We start from the raw sequence: 18,647 nt of genomic DNA, 5'->3' as shown, positions 1-18,647 counted from the left end.
ACTACTAAGGCAAGGTGTACCCCAATGGCATACGCCTTGCCGACGATAATTAAAGTCTTATATTATGGGCTTTGCGTCCTATCTAAAAGACCGACAGGTAATGGATGGCACACAATATGGGAAAGGTGGTGAATGGCCAGCAGCAAAATCGAAAACTAACAAAGACCGAATACCCAAACCACAAACGGTCAGTTTAAGCGTGACATCGCAAAAGACAGAGCTCCTTTAAAGTTGAAACCCATCTCCTCCCCAAAGCCTCCGCTAACAATTATGTACATTGGACGATTTACCATAGCTGATATATATATATATATAGAGGGAGGAACGTTATATCTTAATTAGTGATAGTCGTAGGCCGTATCTACAGGTGCTGGCGGTAATTTGCCTCCACCCTTTTCTGAGCGTAAATATTTGAAATTTTAATGCAATGTATTAATAAATATCGTTTTGTTTAACAGAAATAAAGCGGCTAGGAGAACCATTACTCCTAGCCAAATTATCCAAAAACGGCGTAAAATTTAATGTGTCTCTTTGATGCTCAGAAACTGAGTTTCGAAAGGGTGTGTTAGAAAGTCTTTATTTTCTCTATACGCGAGGTAGGAGATCTTTACAAGGTTTTACTACAGTTCAATATGTTCTCTTCCGTCTTCTCTTCTCTACTTCTCGATCTTCGTCGTTTTGCGTTCTTGTGTTCGGTCGTTGGTTCTGTAAAGGTTGAGTTTTCTAACGTTTCTAAGTTAATCTTTACTCCGTCAGTCCACTGAAGGTTCAGGTGCTGTGCACGCCCTTTTATAATGAGGGTTCAGTGACTCTTGCATACGTCATCAACCAAGTGGGCTGATCCTTATCCAGCCAATCAGCGTTGTACATGTAATCAGTGGGTTGGTCTTAGAAGCTCGCTCCAGCTCTCATATTTTGTTTATTTAAGGCGTTGACGCAGTGGTCGAGTTGGTCTTTCGCTCAATCGATCAATACTAAAACTTGTTCACAACTTAAAATGTTTTCATCACACATGCATTAAAACTATCAAACATTGTTTCTGTGAACCTTTTTTATAACTTAACTATTTATACTACTACTTTAATCGATTTAAACTTTCTCTGACGTAACCCATAAAATGCTCGACCGCGCATTATTTTTTCACAATTGATTGATACGAACTTTGCAGCTGCCTAAGGCATCCTGTTTTTTAGATAAAATTTCGCTTCGCTTGGGCTTTTAAGGTATGAACTTTACATGTTTACCCAAACCCACTGTTTACCTAAAAACGACAGATCGGTCAAACTGATGGACACTAAGATTAATACTACATTAATTATTTACTCAAACTGTCAAGCTTGCAGAAGGAAAAATAATTGATATTTGCGAAAGGCCAAAATTATTTTACCCATGCATTTTGTGGCAATAATCAATTACTCATCCATGCGGCAGGTGATATTTCCTATTTTTATACTATTTTTGTATGCATATAACTAAACATAATAAAGCCTTGCGTAACAATCCTCCTCACCTAGAATAAGCTGTCCCCAGCTTCGTGTGAGCTATAACGACTTAAGTTAACTAAATACCATACATATATGTCTCTACAATTTCCCAACTATTTTTCTTAGCTCGGCGTGGCTATCACGGGCATATTACCAAATGCCTAATAACTGAGACTATACACATAGCACGTGTTGTTTTAATCTATGACAACACTACATAATCGATTATACGACGAGATACAACTGATCTGAATATAATTTCTTATGCCTATATGTACCTCAAGGGGTAATCTACAATTTAGAATATTCCGTTTACTAAGCGTAGCACAATATAGACGAAAACAACTATTTACATGAAGGCAGGGGCGAAACTGCTTGCCTTCCTAAACGGATGACTCCTGGGACAAGTTGTTAGAAACGGATGGGCATCGGGGCAACCCACAATCTACACATTCGTTCTGCATTGTCATGTCCTGTAACTCATATTGATCGTTGTTTATCTCAACGTCAACGTCACCTTGGTTAATGTCAGTTTGATCAACGTCAGCTGATGTATCAGATTTTTGAAAACAGTTCCGTTGTTTCAGTATGTATTGATAAAGGCAGAATACTGTCAAAAGTACGAGCGCACCCCAGAGTAGGGAACCACTTAAACCTCCCAAAACATCATGAAAGAATCCACCTGCGCCACGGGCAGCGTGCTCAAATGCGCGACCGGATGAATCTATAACGTTTCCTGTGGCTTTGCCTAAGCTGGTAATGACTTTTTCATCGAGATTGCCAAGGCCCGTTAATCCGTCATGTAACGCTGATCCTACAGCCTTTATGATATGACTTCCACCGGAAGATATACCTGATAGAGTAATGCCAATGATTTTGCCTATGCCTAATGCGACGTTATTACCCTCGTCTGCTGCTCGTATGTTGTCTAATTGTTCTATTGTTTCTTGGGTCTGCGCAAGAACATCAAGGAGTGAAAATGTTTCAAATGGCTCTGGAATGTATCTTAATAATCGGGGATTAATATCGCCAAGTTTTAGTATGGCATTGGAGAACGCTGGTAAATAAGTCTTGGTATAATTGGTTTTAGACGCAGTGCCATTGCGGTCGATATACCACAAAGTTCCTAAATGATCAGCAATATATGTGGCGTCCGGAATATTATCGCACGGTATTGCTTTAGAATGACTGTTAAGTCGGCGTTCGGTAAGTGACAAATACCTAATTTGTTTGTTTGTATGGAGATAAACCGGAAACTTTGAATAACATGTGCCGTTATAAGTGCGATTTAAAATTAAGGTATAAGCAGTTTCGTTATAACATTGACTCAACAGATATGCATCTCCATATGGACTAATTGTGTGCCCCTCTCTACTAGAGAACCATCGAGAGCTACTGTGGGGGAAATTTTCAATTGCCCACCTATATATCCTAGACATTTGTTGGCGTTGGCGACATACGTTTTCCCATGCACGAATCATGTTGATACGTTCCTGTTCCGACAGGGCCGCTAAATGACTAACGAATAAGTTAACTTGTATGGAGAACACGCGTGCAAGCCTTCTTGCACCTTGACCGGGTATTTTAAGGTGTACATCCTTGATTTTTAATGACTTCAATTTGTTTTCGAGTTGTACTAATGTGCTGTTACGATGTGCTAGATTAATTATAACGTATCCGCTATCAAGAACCATAATTGTCGTTTCGCGGGTTTTCACAACAGTGCCACTTATGCTCAAGGATGGAATAAGTATATAATTATCAATGCGATGCGCTGTAAATTTACCAAGCGAATGATACAACCGGGTATCATGGTGCCTGAGTTTTTTCCAAACAATCGAACTTTTAGGTTTTTCGCGGGGTCGACAGTAATATCGAGAATAACGACAATGAGTATGTGTCAAGTGCTGTTGAATATACCTATCCTTTCCTGTAAGTCGTGCTAAATATTGAATCACTCGAAAATGAATATAAGTATTCGTCCTAGTTTTCAGCCACTTACAGCTATATGAATCAGGGGTATGAGTTCGCCATTCTCCATGTGAATGCTGTTTCAGTTTTCCATAGCGTGTCTTATGATGAATTACCGCTTTAATACATTCGCGATTAGAAACCGAAATTGTATGCAAGGTATGATGTCTGCTTTTGTGACCGAAAAAACTTTCAGAACACGTCATCCGTAATCGTTGGGCAGTGCAATGAAAAATAGGCAAACTGGAGCTCCTTGGCGAATATTGCAAAACATCAGCTTCGAAATATTTAACTTTAGAATCACTTAGGTGCATATCATGTTCACAATGTGAATAATCGGTAAACTTATATAGTGCGGTATGGTATACGCGTGAACAGTCGTAAAGAGGTCCAAGATTAATGGGGTGAGCAGACCCTATTGTGATACATGTTACTAGTAATATCAATATTGCGACCAGATGATATACTGATCTGAAAATGCGTTGTGCTAACTTGGAATTCCGCTGCTGGTTCGATGTCAAGGTCAAGGAGTTGATAGAGGGTTGTTCTTGTGTTACCATATCAGATTCTGTCACCCACGAATTTTGTTCACTCGGAAAACCTAACCATTTTACTAGGTATTCTTTCTGACCCTTTCTTAAGCGTGTCTTTAAAACTTTTTCAATTTGGTATATTTCATCGTCATTAGAATGATCTGGCTGATTAGGCACATTTGAGGCATGCGTTTTCAACGTTATTTCTTGCGTTTCCTCGTCAGGGTGTGATTCAGTGTCGCTTGTGGTCTCAAAGCTGTCAAGTGGAATATCGTCTTCGCGCATACTAAAATCATCATCAACTAAGTCATTAGGAGGCTCAATTGGTCGCTCATTTGCGTCATAAAAGAGTTTCATACGATTGACATGTACTGGTGTCGCGATTAGGCGATTTGCTAAATTCCTCAACTTAAAGTTGACAGGTGATACTTTCTCCGCAATGCGATAAGGACCATGCCAACAATGTAACAATTTCTTTGACAAACCCTTTTGGGTCTTTGGGGTAAATACCCAGACTCGTTGTCCGATTCTATAGGTATCTGGTTTCGACTTTAAATCATAGCGGGCTTTCATTTGTTGTTGTGTTCGTTCTGTGTTTGCTTTAGCTAATCGCTGCGCTTCCTCTAACTGAGAGACGATACGGGCCCTGTGCTCCGCAATGGATGTCGAGAGCTTATCAGTTTGCGGCGGTAATATATTGACATCTATAGGTAAGCGTGGTTCGCGCCCATATAGGAGATAGAATGGGGAATCCCCAGTTGTCGCCTGTGGTGAGGTCCTATACGCGAACAATATTGATGGTAAAAACTCATCCCAGTCTTTTTGATTTGCCGACACATACATTGATAATGATTGTGAAATAATGCTATTAAATCGTTCGACAAGCCCGTCCGTTTGTGGATGATAGGCGGTTGTGTTCAGTTTCTTAATATCTAAGAGACCGCATACTTCACGGATTAACTTTGACAGAAAATTTTTACCTCTATCTGAAAGCAACGTTTTTGGCGCTCCATGTCGACAAAATATTTCATTCACAAGCAATTTAGCTATTACTGAGGCTTCAATTGTCGAAACTGCAAATGCCTCTGGCCAACGTGTAAGGTAATCTGAAAACACTACAATATCGGTTGCCTGAATACGATTCCGGATATGGCCCTAAGCAATCCACAGCGACTCTATCAAACGCTCCGTCGACAGGAATTGGTAATAAAGGAGCCTTAATCCTATTTCGCGGTGTCTTACGCGTTTGACAATCAATACACGACCTTACCCAATGCTGTATGTCAGTGAACATACCGGACCAATAATAGTGCGTCCTAATTTTCTCGTACGTCTTTTCTAAGCCTAAATGTCCGCCTAGCGGGCTATCATGAAATGATTTTAATATTTCGAAACGCAAGGGAGTGGGTATGACTAGTTGAATTTTAGTATCGGGACGATTTCGCCCCGCCGGAGTCAACAAATGATGCAGTAAGCCATGTTCGTCTAATAGAAATTGGTCCGCTTGATGTAAAATAGTTCTGGAACTTTTCTCATCGCCTGGCAGTGTTTTTGTTTCTAGATATGTAATAAGTGGTGCCAAATCCGCATCTTTTCGTTGCATTTCATGAATTCGTGCTAGCTCAGTTGGGACAGGCTTTAAAGCAGCTAAGGTATCAGTGCTTGGATAAGCGCGTCGCGAAAGACCATCAGCATTGCCATTAGCTATGCCTGGGCGGTGTTTTATTTCAAAATCGAATTGCTGGATAAATAACGACCAACGCGCTAATCTTCCGGTGACATCTTTGACACTCATAAGCCATTTTAAAGCGTTATGATCTGTGTGAACCGTGAACTTATGCCCATACAAATACGGTTGGAATTTCTTTATACCGTCGATTACTGCCAACGCTTCTTTCTCTGTAGCGGAATACGAGAGCTCTGCCGAATTTAAACTGCGCCCTGCGTATGCAATGACAACTTCCCGGTGGTTTTGTATTTGTCCTAGAGTCATGCCTAATCCGTCTAAACTTGCATCCACATAAAGATCGAATGGTTTTGTGAAATCAGGGTAACACAGAATTGGAGCTGATATTAATGCCGTTTTTAAGATATCGAAAGCTAGTTGACAAGCATCGGTCCATTGGAATTTTACATTCTTATGGAGTAACTGCGTCAGTGGTTTGGCAATTTTTGAGAAGTCTTTCACAAAGCGACGATAATAATTAGCTAAGCCAAGAAAACTACGAATATCCTTAATCTTTTTTGGAACAGGAAAATCTTTTACTGCGCTGATTTTATCTGGGTCTGGCTGAATTCCTTCTCTCGAAACAATGTGGCCTAAGTATTTGACTTTAGAAAATGCAAAATGGCATTTAGTAGACTTAAGTTTAATGTTTGCTTGTCTTAGGCGCGAAAATACCAAATTCAAATGTTGTAGATGCTCTTGAAAGGAATGCGAGAATATAATTATGTCATCGATGTATATCAGACATATTTTCCAGTTTAGTCCGCGTAAAACGTTTTCCATCAACCGCTGGAACGTAGACGGGGCGTTACATAATCCAAAAGGCAGTACATTGAATTGGTATAGGCCATCATAAGTGGTGAATGCAGTTAATTCTTTGGACGATTCGTCCATTTCTACTTGCCAATAGCCAGAAAACAAATCTAAGGTGGTAAAGAATTGTGTTTGGCCTAATAAGTCCAATGATTCTTGAATGTGTGGTAAAGGATAAGAGTCCTTTTTTGTTACAGCATTCAGTTTCCTGTAATCAACACAAAAACGAGTTGAACCGTCTTTTTTCTTTACAAGCACTACTGGACTTGCCCATGGGCTGACTGAAGGTTCAATAATGTTGGCCTCAAGCATTGTCTGAATATGTTCGGTTATCGTATCACGTTGTGTTGGTGCAGTGCGATATGGTCTCTGTCGTATAGGTGGAGAACCATCAGTAAAAATTTGATGTCTAACAATGGAAGTTCTTCCTAAATCGTGTGTGCCTTGCGAAAAAATATCTGCATTATCTGATAAAAAGCCATGTAATGCATTCAATTGATCAGTCGTCAGGTCTGGTGAAATGTCAAATTCATCATCTGTTTGTTCAGCTAAAGAATTCTGCTCAGTGGATAAATCATGGTTATATGTTTGTTCTGCTGATAAAGACATAATATTGCTAATCTCACTTTGTTTAAAAAACGTGCCCAACGTAGTATACCTATAAATTTTAACCGGTTTTTCAGTAGGGTTTACCAACCGAAAGGGGACAAGACCTGATGGGGATACGTACACAAGCGCTGCGGCGCCACAAACATTAAATCGCTTCGGTAAATTTGAGTTAACCTCAATCAAACCCGTTATTTCAGTTATATAATTGTCCTTAAATGTTGCTGGGATGACACATTCTGAATTTGGAGGAATAACATGAGTATCAGCTGCATAAATGATATATCCTGAATTCTCATGAGGTTCAGTTTCTACATCTGCGAATGGTAATGGGTCTTTCGTTATTTCGACTGTTGGTTCGTGGTCGGTAGTCTCAATTTGACGCGTACTAGGTGTATTAAGCATAACAATATTGTCACGATCAATTTTGAAATACCCAGATTTAAAATCTATGATACAATCAAAGCGCTCAAGAAAATCCTTTCCTAAAATAGCGATGTAATGAAGCTTAGGTAAAACACATGTTTTTACCATATAACTAGTGTTGCCTATATGAAATTCCAGATTTACATCACCTAAAACCTGAACTATTTCACCACTCGCGGTCTGCGCTGTTTTACATTGCCCAGATGTTCCTAAAGCCAATCTCGAATTTTGTCGAATTTTCTCCCAGAAAGCTTGATTAATAACGGTAATAGCCGAACCCGTATCAATGAGAATATTAGTATCAATGCCTTCGATTTTTCCAGCCACAGTCAAATAATATGTTTTGCGAAGTTTCTGACAAATATATGTATTATTTGGATTTGGACGTTTCCGTGCAAAGAGAAAACAGGGTTCGTCGTGGTATGGATTAGAGGTATATGCAGCTTCTTGCTGTATACATTCATCGGCGGTGGGGGTGGGGGAGGTGGTGGCAATGCTGGAAAGCGGGTAGGCCTTGCTGAATAAAGGTTTGATTTTGGGTGGTTTTGAAAGTTGTTTCTTACAGTTTGTCCCTGTGTGTAATGTTGCGGCTGAAATAATGAGCCTCTGGGCGCATTAAGATTTGTTCGGCCCTGTGAGAAATTTGGGCGGTTCAAATTTACAAAACATCGATTTGCAATATGCCCGACTCTATTACAACGATTACAAATTGGTCGCCCATCCGTAGTGCGACGATTACGTGAAGTATTGTAAGCATTTGAAACTAATTGTGCCGGTCCTACTCTCGATCTTGGAATCGGCGAAGTAGCCTGAACTTGATTTTGTAACCTCGTAAATTCTTCACGAGTAACGTAATTCGGAAACTGATCAGAATGGCTATGAGGATTACGTGTTGTTTGAACGTGTGCTGTTGAGTGCGACGAAACAAAATCTATAGGCGTTAAGGTACGCGAACTTGGGCTTGTTAGAGCTGCAGTTATTGGATGCGAAAGCGAATTTTTCAAACGCGCGGCATCAACAGCGGCGGCATATGTATCTGGTAGCTGCAAAATAACATGCTCTTTCAGATCTTGACGTAGTCCTTGAACAAAACATTGCATAGTTTCTGCATCTGTAAGCTGTAATCGCGCTGCTCTAGCGTCAACATCATCAAGGTAACTTTCAAGCGGCTCTACTGGACCTTGCGTGCGGTTATTTAGTTCTTGGCGCCGGAGGAACTGTTGATGTGGTGATACAAATACTTGTCTTAAAGCATCTTGTAACGCTTCTAAATCTGCGCGAACTTCATCAGTTTGACGCTGACAAACGCGTAGCGCGCTACCACCAAGAAACATTATAAACCCATTTAACTGTTGCTCAGGGGTCCACCCATTAAATGTAGCGTAACTGTTAAATTTTTGTAACCATTCATCGTAGTCTTCAGTGGGGGAACCACGAAAAACTGGCGGTGGAAGACCACTAGCTCTGGGAGGCGCCCCTACAATTTGATTTTGTTGTTCCTGTAGTCTGTCGGTCATTTGTTGTAGTAATTCGAGGAGACCCTGTGGTAAGGCTTGGGCATGCTCATCCATTATTGGGGCCCTGGGGAAAGCAGGAAATTCGGTTTCTAAGTATGACAATGAAGAGAGGGAAGTATCTGAATCAGAAGTATCCAAAAGAACAGAAGGCTCGTTCCCACCCAAAGATGTACAGTTTCGTGTACACCAACGCGCAGGGTCCAACCCGAGAGAACCTATATTATGAGATCGCGTTCGCCTAGCAATTGGCTCGTCGTTTTCAGAACTAGATTCTGCTACGCTCATTAAACTGTAAAACTCTCTTTTATATGTAAAACATATTACTAGACTAGATATAGAGCAACGTTATTATACAGATATAAAGTATGTAAATTGATCGATTTAGTCAATATGCCAACTTACGACCAGCTCAACACTGGGAGTAGTTCGTCTTCCGAATCGTCTTCGTATCCAGCTGGAACTATACGATATTCTGGCTCACAGTAGCGGGACTTTGGAACTTCGAGTCGCAATTTTCGCATATACTCCCCAATTCCAAACTTAACGGACTCTCCGTTTGGGTCGCCGCGTCTTTTGTTGTTGTCGTTGCTGTTTGGGTGGCGGCGGTTGTTACCGGGTTCGTTTCGGTTGGCGTTGGCACAAATACTACAGGAATGTATCGAACGTACGGTTCCTGCGGGTTGCTCATGAGGCCGTTCCTCCACCAAGTTGTTTGAAAGTCTTTATTTTCTCTATACGCGAGGTAGGAGATCTTTACAAGGTTTTACTACAGTTCAATAATGTTCTCTTCCGTCTTCTCTTCTCTACTTCTCGATCTTCGTCGTTTTGCGTTCTTGTCTTTCGGTCGTTGTTCTGTAGGTTGAGTTTCTAACGTTTCATAAGTTAATCTTTACTCCGTCAGTCCACTGAAGGTTCAGGTGCTGTGCACGCCCTTTTATAATGAGGGTTCAGTGACTCTTGCATACGTCATCAACCAAGTGGGCTGATCCTTATCCAGCCAATCAGCGTTGTACATGTAATCAGTGGGTTGGTCTTAGAAGCTCGCTCCAGCTCTCATATTTTGTTTATTTAAGGCGTTGACGCAGTGGTCGAGTTGGTCTTTCGCTCAATCGATCAATACTAAAACTTGTTCACAACTTAAAATGTTTATCATCAACATGCATTAAAACTATCAAACATTGTTTCTGTGAACCTTATTTTATAACTTAACTATTTATACTACTACTTTAATCGATTTAAACTTTCTCTGACGTAACCCATAAAATGCTCGACCGCGCATTATTTTTTACACAATTGATTGACATACGAACTTTGCAGCTGCCTAAGGCATCCTGTTTTTTAAGATAAAATTTCGCTTCGCTTGGGCTTTTAAGGTATGTAAACTTTACATGTTTACCCAAACCCACTGTTTACCTAAAAACGACAGATCGGTCAAACTGATGGACACTAAGATTAATACTACATTAATTATTTACTCAAACTGTCAAGCTTGCAGAAGGAAAAATAATTGATATTTGCGAAAGGCCAAAATTATTTTACCCATGCATTTTGTGGCAATAATCAATTACTCATCCATGCACGGCAGGTGATATTTCCTATTTTTATACTATTTTTGTATGCATATAACTAAACATAATAAAGCCTTGCGTAACAGGTGTGCAAAATTCATGGCTGACAATATATCTATGCGTAAATAAATCACATTACATAAATATTATATGAATGGTTTTTTAAATAATTTCTCTTATTGTTTTATTAACGTATAGTAACGGCTACGACTCTGAGATTAACAGTTTTTTAACCACAATGAAGAAGTTGTAATATGTTTGCACATTTACATAACATCGCATACGTCCTTCGGTGCAAGTTAAATATTTGTAATGTAATTTAACTTAATATCATGCGGTTGAAAGGATTTATTTAACGCATACGCACGAAAAACAGCGGTGAACGTGTCCGTCGGCATGATTAGAGAATACTAATCAGTGTAATCCTTGAACTTTCATCGAGACACTTTACCCTATTGACCATGTTCAAGGGGTCAGTTGCATAAGCCGGTGGATACAAACATATCAAAATATTCAACCATTGAATCATAAATTAGAACTGCTTGAACAATTGAATTCTTATTGATTATTGGTAAAATTTACATATGCACTTGATAAAGAATGAATTTAAATTGAAAAAGTTTGACATGTTGAATAAGATTAAGATGAACGCGTAATTATTTTGGGTTTTTGATAGGTTTTCATCGCGACTGACCACCGACGATCCATGTTTTATGCAAGTAATTGATTGAATATGTTTTTTAATAAAAAAAACAATGAAATTAGCTACCTCTTTAGCTCAGTGCCCATATAGAGTTCAACATTCATTATATTATTATTGTTTATTTTATAATTCTCCTGATAACAGACATAGGCCTACAAAACAGATGCATGCATATTACAATATTATTAACTTAGAATACGAAACAAAACCAACAGCGAATATGTACAAAAATCTCAATATTTACTAAAATAAAACGAACCATTTAATAACACTTGGAAGTTTGGGTTGCTGTGTTGGAATGAAAAAGATATGTAAATGTATAAAGATATTTAAAATTATCACAGCATGCATACAAGAGACAAAAATTAATATGCTACTGTGAAGGCGAACCAGTTATCCCCATATAAGGAATTATTTTGAACAAAAAAAAGTTTGCAACGTGTCAAGGAATTCTGACACCGTATTAATGACAGACTAAAGATCGACTTGCATATTAAAAATTCGTTAAATGTTTTCAACTTTTGTAAGTTTTATTTAATCACCTTTACCCTTTCAAGCTGCATGACCTGGCACACGTAGTCAATATTTAGTTTTAGTTAGACATTTACGGCAAACTGCGGTTTCACGTTTGCGGTTTGACGTTGCGGTTGACCTGTTGTTGCAAATATGGCATTTAGCTAGCAATCGTTCACTTATACCTTATGTTAGACCGAATAAAATTGTTGAATTTTTATTAAATACTGGTAAAATTTACAGATAGGCATTCGATAAAGAATGAATAAAAATTGAAAAAGTTTGACATGTAAGCTAAGATTGAGATAAACGCAAAATCATGTTGGGTTTTGATTAAGTTTTTTGCGCGACTAACCACCGAATATCCATGTTTTATAAAAGTATATGATTGAATATTTTTTTAATAAAAAAAAAACAATAAAATTGGCTACCTCTGTAGCTCAATGCAGGAGTTACTAATAAGAGCTCAACCTTCCTTATATTATTGTTTATTTTATACTTCTCCTGATAGCAGACATAGGCCTACAGAACAGATGCGTGCATATTACACTATTATTAGCTTAGAATACAAAACAAAACGAATCAGCTATTACAACAGCGAATATGTACAAAAACCTCAATAATTACCAAAATTAAACGAACCATTTAATAATACTTGGAAATTCGAGTTTCTGTGTTAGAATGAAAAAGATATGTAAATGTGTAAAGATATTTGAAATTATCACAGCATGCATGCAAGAGACAAAGTATACTTCTGACTGTGAAGGCGAACCAGTTATCCCCATATAAGGAACTGTTTTGAACAAAATAAAGTTAGCGACGTGTCAAGGAATTCTGACACCGTAATAATGACAGACTAAAGTTTGACTTGCATGGAGAAATTCGTCACAATTCTTCAACTTTTGTAAGTTTTATCTAATCACCTTTAAACGTTCAAGCTGCATGACCTGGCACACGTAGTCAGTAATGAGTTTTAGATAGAAGTTTGCGGCAAACCGCGGTTTCACGTTGGCGGTGTGACGTTGCGGTTGACCTGTTGTTGCAAATATGACATTTAGTTAGCAATCGTTCGCCCATACCTTATGTTAGACCGATTAAAATTGGCATCCAGTAGACAGCTTCACGGTTAAATTGCTTCTAGCTATTTCTAATGCTTCAATTATTTTTTAAATCAAATGTCGTTTACACCTCGTTTTAACAAGCGACTATACTCAGTTACTGTAAGAACAGTAGTGCATTGGCTGCAGCGGATTTGCTGTTCATGCATACACATTACAAGACAGCACACTATAAAACATCCATCTGAAGCGCATTATATCCGTTAAATTTGGATCATGTGAACACACCCTTAAAATGTTCTCAACGGCATTGACTCTGCGTCGCGGGACTTATTGCAGTTGAATCATAACATGGTGATTAGCGTGAAATATAATTATAATATACATATCAAAATATTCATACGTTGAATCATAAAATAGGACTGCTTGAACAGTTGAATTCTGATTAAATATTGGTAAAATTTACATAAGCATTTGATAAAGAATGAATTTAAATTGAAAAAGTTTGACATATTGACTAAGATTGAGATAAACGCGAAATTATGTTGGGTTTAATTAAGTTTTCAGTGCGACTGAACACCGAAGATCCATATTTTATACAAGTAATTGATTGAATAGGTTTTTTAATAAAAAAACAATACAATTAGCTACCTCTGTAACTCAGTGCACGAGCTACCATAGAACTCAACAATCATTATATTATTGTCTATTTTATACTTCTCCTGATAACAGACGTAGGCCTACAGAACAGATGCATGTATATTACAATATTATTAGCTTAGAATACGAAACTAAACCAACAGCGAATATGTACAAAAATCTCAATATTTACTAAAATAAAACGAACCATTTAATAACACTTGGATGTTTGGGTTGCTGTGTTGGAATGAAAAAGATATGTAAATGTATAAAGATATTTAAAATTATCACAGCATGCATACAAGAGACAAAAATTAATATGCTACTGTGAAGGCGAACCAGTTATCCCCATATAAGGAATTGTTTTGAATTAAATAAAGATTGCGACGTGTCAAGGAATTCTGACACCGTATTATTGACAGACTAAAGATCGATTTGCATGGTGGAAATCCGTCACAATTCTTCAACTTTTGTAAGTTTTATCTAATTACCTTTAACTGTTCAAGCTGCATGACCTGGCACACGTAGTCAATTATGAGTTCTAGATAGACGTTTGCGGCAAACTGCGGTTTCACGTTGGCGGTTTGACGTTGCGGTTGACCTGTTGTTGCAAATATGACATTTAGTTAGAAATCGTTCGCCCATACCTTATGTTACACTGATTTAAATTGGCATCCAATTATACAGTTTCGCGGTTAAATTGCTTCTAGCTGTTTCTAATGATTCAGTTATTTTTTGAATTAAATACTGTTTACACCTCGTTTTTACAAGCGACTATACTCAGTTACTGTAAGAACAGTAGTGCATTGGCTGCAGCGGATTTGCTCTTCATGCATACACTTTACAAGACAGCACACTATAAAACATCCATCTGAAGCGCATTGGATCTGGCAAATTTGGATCATGTGAACACACCCTTGACATGTTCTCAATGGCATCGACTCTGCGTCGCGGAAGTATTGCTGTTGAATCATAACATGGTGATGAGCGTGAAATATAATTATAATATACATATCAAAATATTCAACCGTTGAATCATAAAATAGAACTGCTTGACCAGTTGAATTCTTGTCAAATACTAGTAAAATTTACATGGGCGTTTGATAGAATGAATTTAAATTGAAAAAGTTTGACATGTTAGCAAAGATTGAGATAAACGCGAAATTATGTTGGGTTTTGATTAAGTTTTCAGCGCGACTAACCACCGAAGATCCATGTATTTTAAAAGCATATGATTGAATTATATGTTTTTTAATAAAAAAAACAAAACAATAAAATTGGCTGCCTCTGTAAGTCAATGCACGAGCTACTAATAAGAGCTCAACATTCATTATATTAATGTCTATTTTATACTTCTCCTGATAACAGACGTAGGCCTACAGAACTGATGCATGCATATTACAATATTATTAGCTTAGAATACGAAACAAAACGAAACAGTTATTACAACGGCGAATATATACAAAAATCTCAATATTTACCAAAATAAAACGAACTATTGAATAACACTTGGAAATTTGGGTTGCTGTGTTAAAATGAAAAAGATATGTAAATGTGTAAAGATATTTAGAATTATCACAGCATGCATTCCAGAGACAAAATATGCTACTGTGAAGGCGAACCAGTTATCCCCATATAAGGAATTGTTTTGAATTAAATAAAGATTGCGACGTGTCAAGGAATTCTGACACCGTATTATTGACAGACTAAAGATCGATTTGCATGGTGAAAATCCGTCACAATTCTTCAACTTTTGTAAGTTTTATCTAATTACCTTTAACTGTTCAAGCTGCATGACCCAGCACACGTAGTCAATTATGAGTTCTAGATAGACGTTTGCGGCAAACTGCGGTTTCACGTTGGCGGTTTCACGTTGCGGTTGACCTGTTGTTGCAAATATGACATTTAGTTAGAAATCGTTCGCCCATACCTTATGTTACACTGATTTAAATTGGCATCCAATTATACAGTTTCGCGGTTAAATTGCTTCTAGCTGTTTCTATTGATTCAGTTATTTTTTTAATTAAATACTGTTTACACCTCGTTTTTACAAGCGACTATACTCAGTTACTGTAAGAACAGTGGTGCATTGGCTGCAGCGGATTTGCTCTTCATGCATACACTTTACAAGACAGCACACCATAAAACATCCATCTGAAGCGCATTGGATCTGGCAAATTTGGATCATGTGAACACACCCTTGACATGTTCTCAATGGCATCGACTCTGCGTCGCGGAAGTATTGCTGTTGAATCATAACATGGTGATGAGCGTGAAATATAATTATAATATACATATCAAAATATTCAACCGTTGAATCATAAAATAGAACTGCTTGATCAGTTGAATTCTTGTTGAATACTAGTAAAATTTACATGGGCGTTTGATAGAATGAATTTAAATTGAAAAAGTTTGACATGTTAGCAAAGATTGAGATAAACGCGAAATTATGTTGGGTTTTGATTAAGTTTTCAGCGCGACTAACCACCGAAGATCCATGTTTTTTAAAAGCATATGATTGAATTATATGTTTTTTAATAAAAAAAAAACAATAAAATTGGCTGCCTCTGTAAGTCAATGCACGAGCTACTAATAAGAGCTCAACATTCATTATATTATTTTCTATTTTATACTTCTCCTGATAACAGATGTAGGCCTACAGAACTGATGCATGCATATTACAATATTATTAGCTTAGAATACGAAACAAAACGAAACAGTTATTACAACGGCGAATATATACAAAAATCTCAATATTTACCAAAATAAAACGAACTATTGAATAACACTTGGAAATTTGGGTTGCTGTGTTGAAATGAAAAAGATATGTAAATGTGTAAAGATATTTAGAATTATCAAAGCATGCATTCCAGAGACAAAATATGCTACTGTGAAGGCGAACCAGTTATCCCCATATAAGGAATTGTTTTGAATTAAATAAAGATTGCGACGTGTCAAGGAATTCTGACACCGTATTATTGACAGACTAAAGATCGATTTGCATGGTGGAAATCCGTCACAATTCTTCAACTTTTGTAAGTTTTATCTAATTACCTTTAACTGTTCAAGCTGCTTGACCTGGCACACGTAGTCAATTATGAGTTCTAGATAGACGTTTGCGGCAAACTGCGGTTTCACGTTGGCGGTTTGACGTTGAGGTTGACCTGTTGTTGCAAATATGACATTTAGTTAGAAATCGTTCGCCCATACCTTATGTTACACTGATTTAAATTGGCATCCAATATACAGTTTCGCGGTTAAATTCCTTCTAGCTGTTTCTAATGCTTCAGTTATTTTTTGAATTAAATACTGTTTACACCTCGTTTTTACAAGCGACTATACTCAGTTACTGTAAGAACAGCAGTGCATTGGCTGCAGCGGATTTGCTCTTCATGCATACACTTTACAAGACAGCACACTATAAAACATCCATCTGAAGCGCATTGGATCTGGCAAATTTGGATCATGTGAACACACCCTTGACATGTTCTCAATGGCATCGACTCTGCGTCGCGGAAGTATTGCTGTTGAATCATAACATGGTGATGAGCGTGAAATATAATTATAATATACATATCAAAATATTCAACCGTTGAATCATAAAATAGAACTGCTTGACCGGTTGAATTCTTGTCAAATACTAGTAAAATTTACATGGGCGTTTGATAGAATGAATTTAAATTGAAAAAGTTTGACATGTTAGCAAAGATTGAGATAAACGCGAAATTATGTTGGGTTTTGATTAAGTTTTCAGCGCGACTAACCACCGAAGATCCATGTATTTTAAAAGCATATGATTGAATTATATGTTTTTTAATAAAAAAAACAAAACAATAAAATTGGCTGCCTCTGTAAGTCAATGCACGAGCTACTAATAAGAGCTCAACATTCATTATATTAATGTCTATTTTATACTTCTCCTGATAACAGACGTAGGCCTACAGAACTGATGCATGCATATTACAATATTATTAGCTTACATTACGAAACAAAACAAAACAGCTATTAAAACAGCGAATATGTACAAAAATTTCAATATTTACCAAAATTAAACGAACCATTTAATAATACTAGGAAATTCGAGTTGCTGTGTTTGAATGAGAAAGATATGTAAATGTGTAAAGATATTTGAAATTATCGCCGCATGCATTCAAATATACTTCTGTGAAGGCGAACCAGTTATCCCCATATGAGGAATTATTTTGAACAAAATAAAGATTGCGACGTGTGTCAAGGAATTCTTACACCGTATTATTGACAGACTAAAGATCGACATGCATGGTGGAAATCTGTCACAATTCTTAAACTTTTGTCAGTTTTATGTAATTACCTCTAGCCGATCAAGCTGCATGATCAGGCACACGTAGTCAATAATGAGTTTTAGATAGACGTTTGCGGCAAACCGCAGTTTCACGTTAGCGGTTAGACGTTGCGTTGTTGCAAATATGACATGACATTTAGTTAGGTAAATATATATATATAATATATAATATATATAATATATATATATATATATATATAATATATATATAATAATATATGTATATATATATTATATAATTTATATATAATATATATAATATATATATATATAATATATATATATATATATATATATATATATATATATATATATATGCACCCATTTGCAAAAACGTTGGCCGCAGATAGATATATAGATAGATACCTGAAATCTAATTAAAATTGCATATGTGGTGTAATATGATTGAAATCCTATGCAAATGTAATCATATGCAATTCTAATTAGACTTCGAGTATCTATCTATCTATCTATCTGCGGCCAACGTTTTTGCAAATGGGTGTATATATATATTATATTATATATATATATATAATATAATATATATAATATATATATATATATATATATATATATATATATATATATATATACATATAATATATAATATATAAAATATATATATAATATAATATATATATATATATAAATTATATTATAAAAGTGACAACTATATATACAAGAGAGGCCACTATTTTTTAATAGGAATCCTAATAAATTTAGATAAGAACAGACATGCATAATTACTTATTATATCTAATCCGCCGTT

At 36.8% G+C, this 18,647-nt stretch overlaps 2 protein-coding genes across 2 annotated transcripts in view; one reads left to right on the top strand and one right to left on the bottom strand.

Moving 5' to 3' along the window:
• Positions 1 to 1,773: 1,773 nt before the first annotated feature.
• On the bottom strand, positions 1,774 to 5,282 carry LOC114542487. The gene is made up of 2 exons (XM_028562022.1): positions 5,231 to 5,282; positions 1,774 to 5,103 (listed from the first exon to the last, which is right to left on the bottom strand). Exons 1-2 carry the CDS (start codon positions 5,280 to 5,282, stop codon positions 1,868 to 1,870), a joined length of 3,288 nt encoding a protein of 1,095 aa, XP_028417823.1. The 3' UTR covers positions 1,774 to 1,867.
• Positions 5,283 to 12,748: 7,466 nt separating this feature from the next.
• Positions 12,749 to 18,647, top strand: part of LOC114542486 (neuronal acetylcholine receptor subunit alpha-5-like) — a 40,994-nt gene continuing 35,095 nt past the window's right edge. The window contains exon 1 of the mRNA XM_028562021.1: positions 12,749 to 12,764. The gene's annotated coding sequence lies outside the window, so the exon portion shown is untranslated. The remainder of the gene's footprint in view (positions 12,765 to 18,647) is intronic.

Source organism: Dendronephthya gigantea, unplaced genomic scaffold (genome assembly GCF_004324835.1).
Source record: "Dendronephthya gigantea isolate DGI-Jeju-01 unplaced genomic scaffold, DenGig_1.0 000356F, whole genome shotgun sequence".
NCBI lineage: Eukaryota > Metazoa > Cnidaria > Anthozoa > Malacalcyonacea > Nephtheidae > Dendronephthya > Dendronephthya gigantea.
The sequence above is the reverse complement of the archived record's forward strand: the minus strand, read 5'-3'. Positions and strand labels throughout refer to the sequence as shown.

Bases quoted from the DNA above. Each gene is read 5' to 3' on its own strand.
- LOC114542487 (XM_028562022.1), bottom strand. From the start codon at position 5,282: ATGTTCACTGACATACAGCATTGGGTAAGGTCGTGTATTGATTGTCAA. The intron at 5,104-5,230 runs GTAAGACACCGC...CCGATATTGTAG, and splicing joins GTGTATTGATTGTCAAACGC to TGTTTTCAGATTACCTTACA.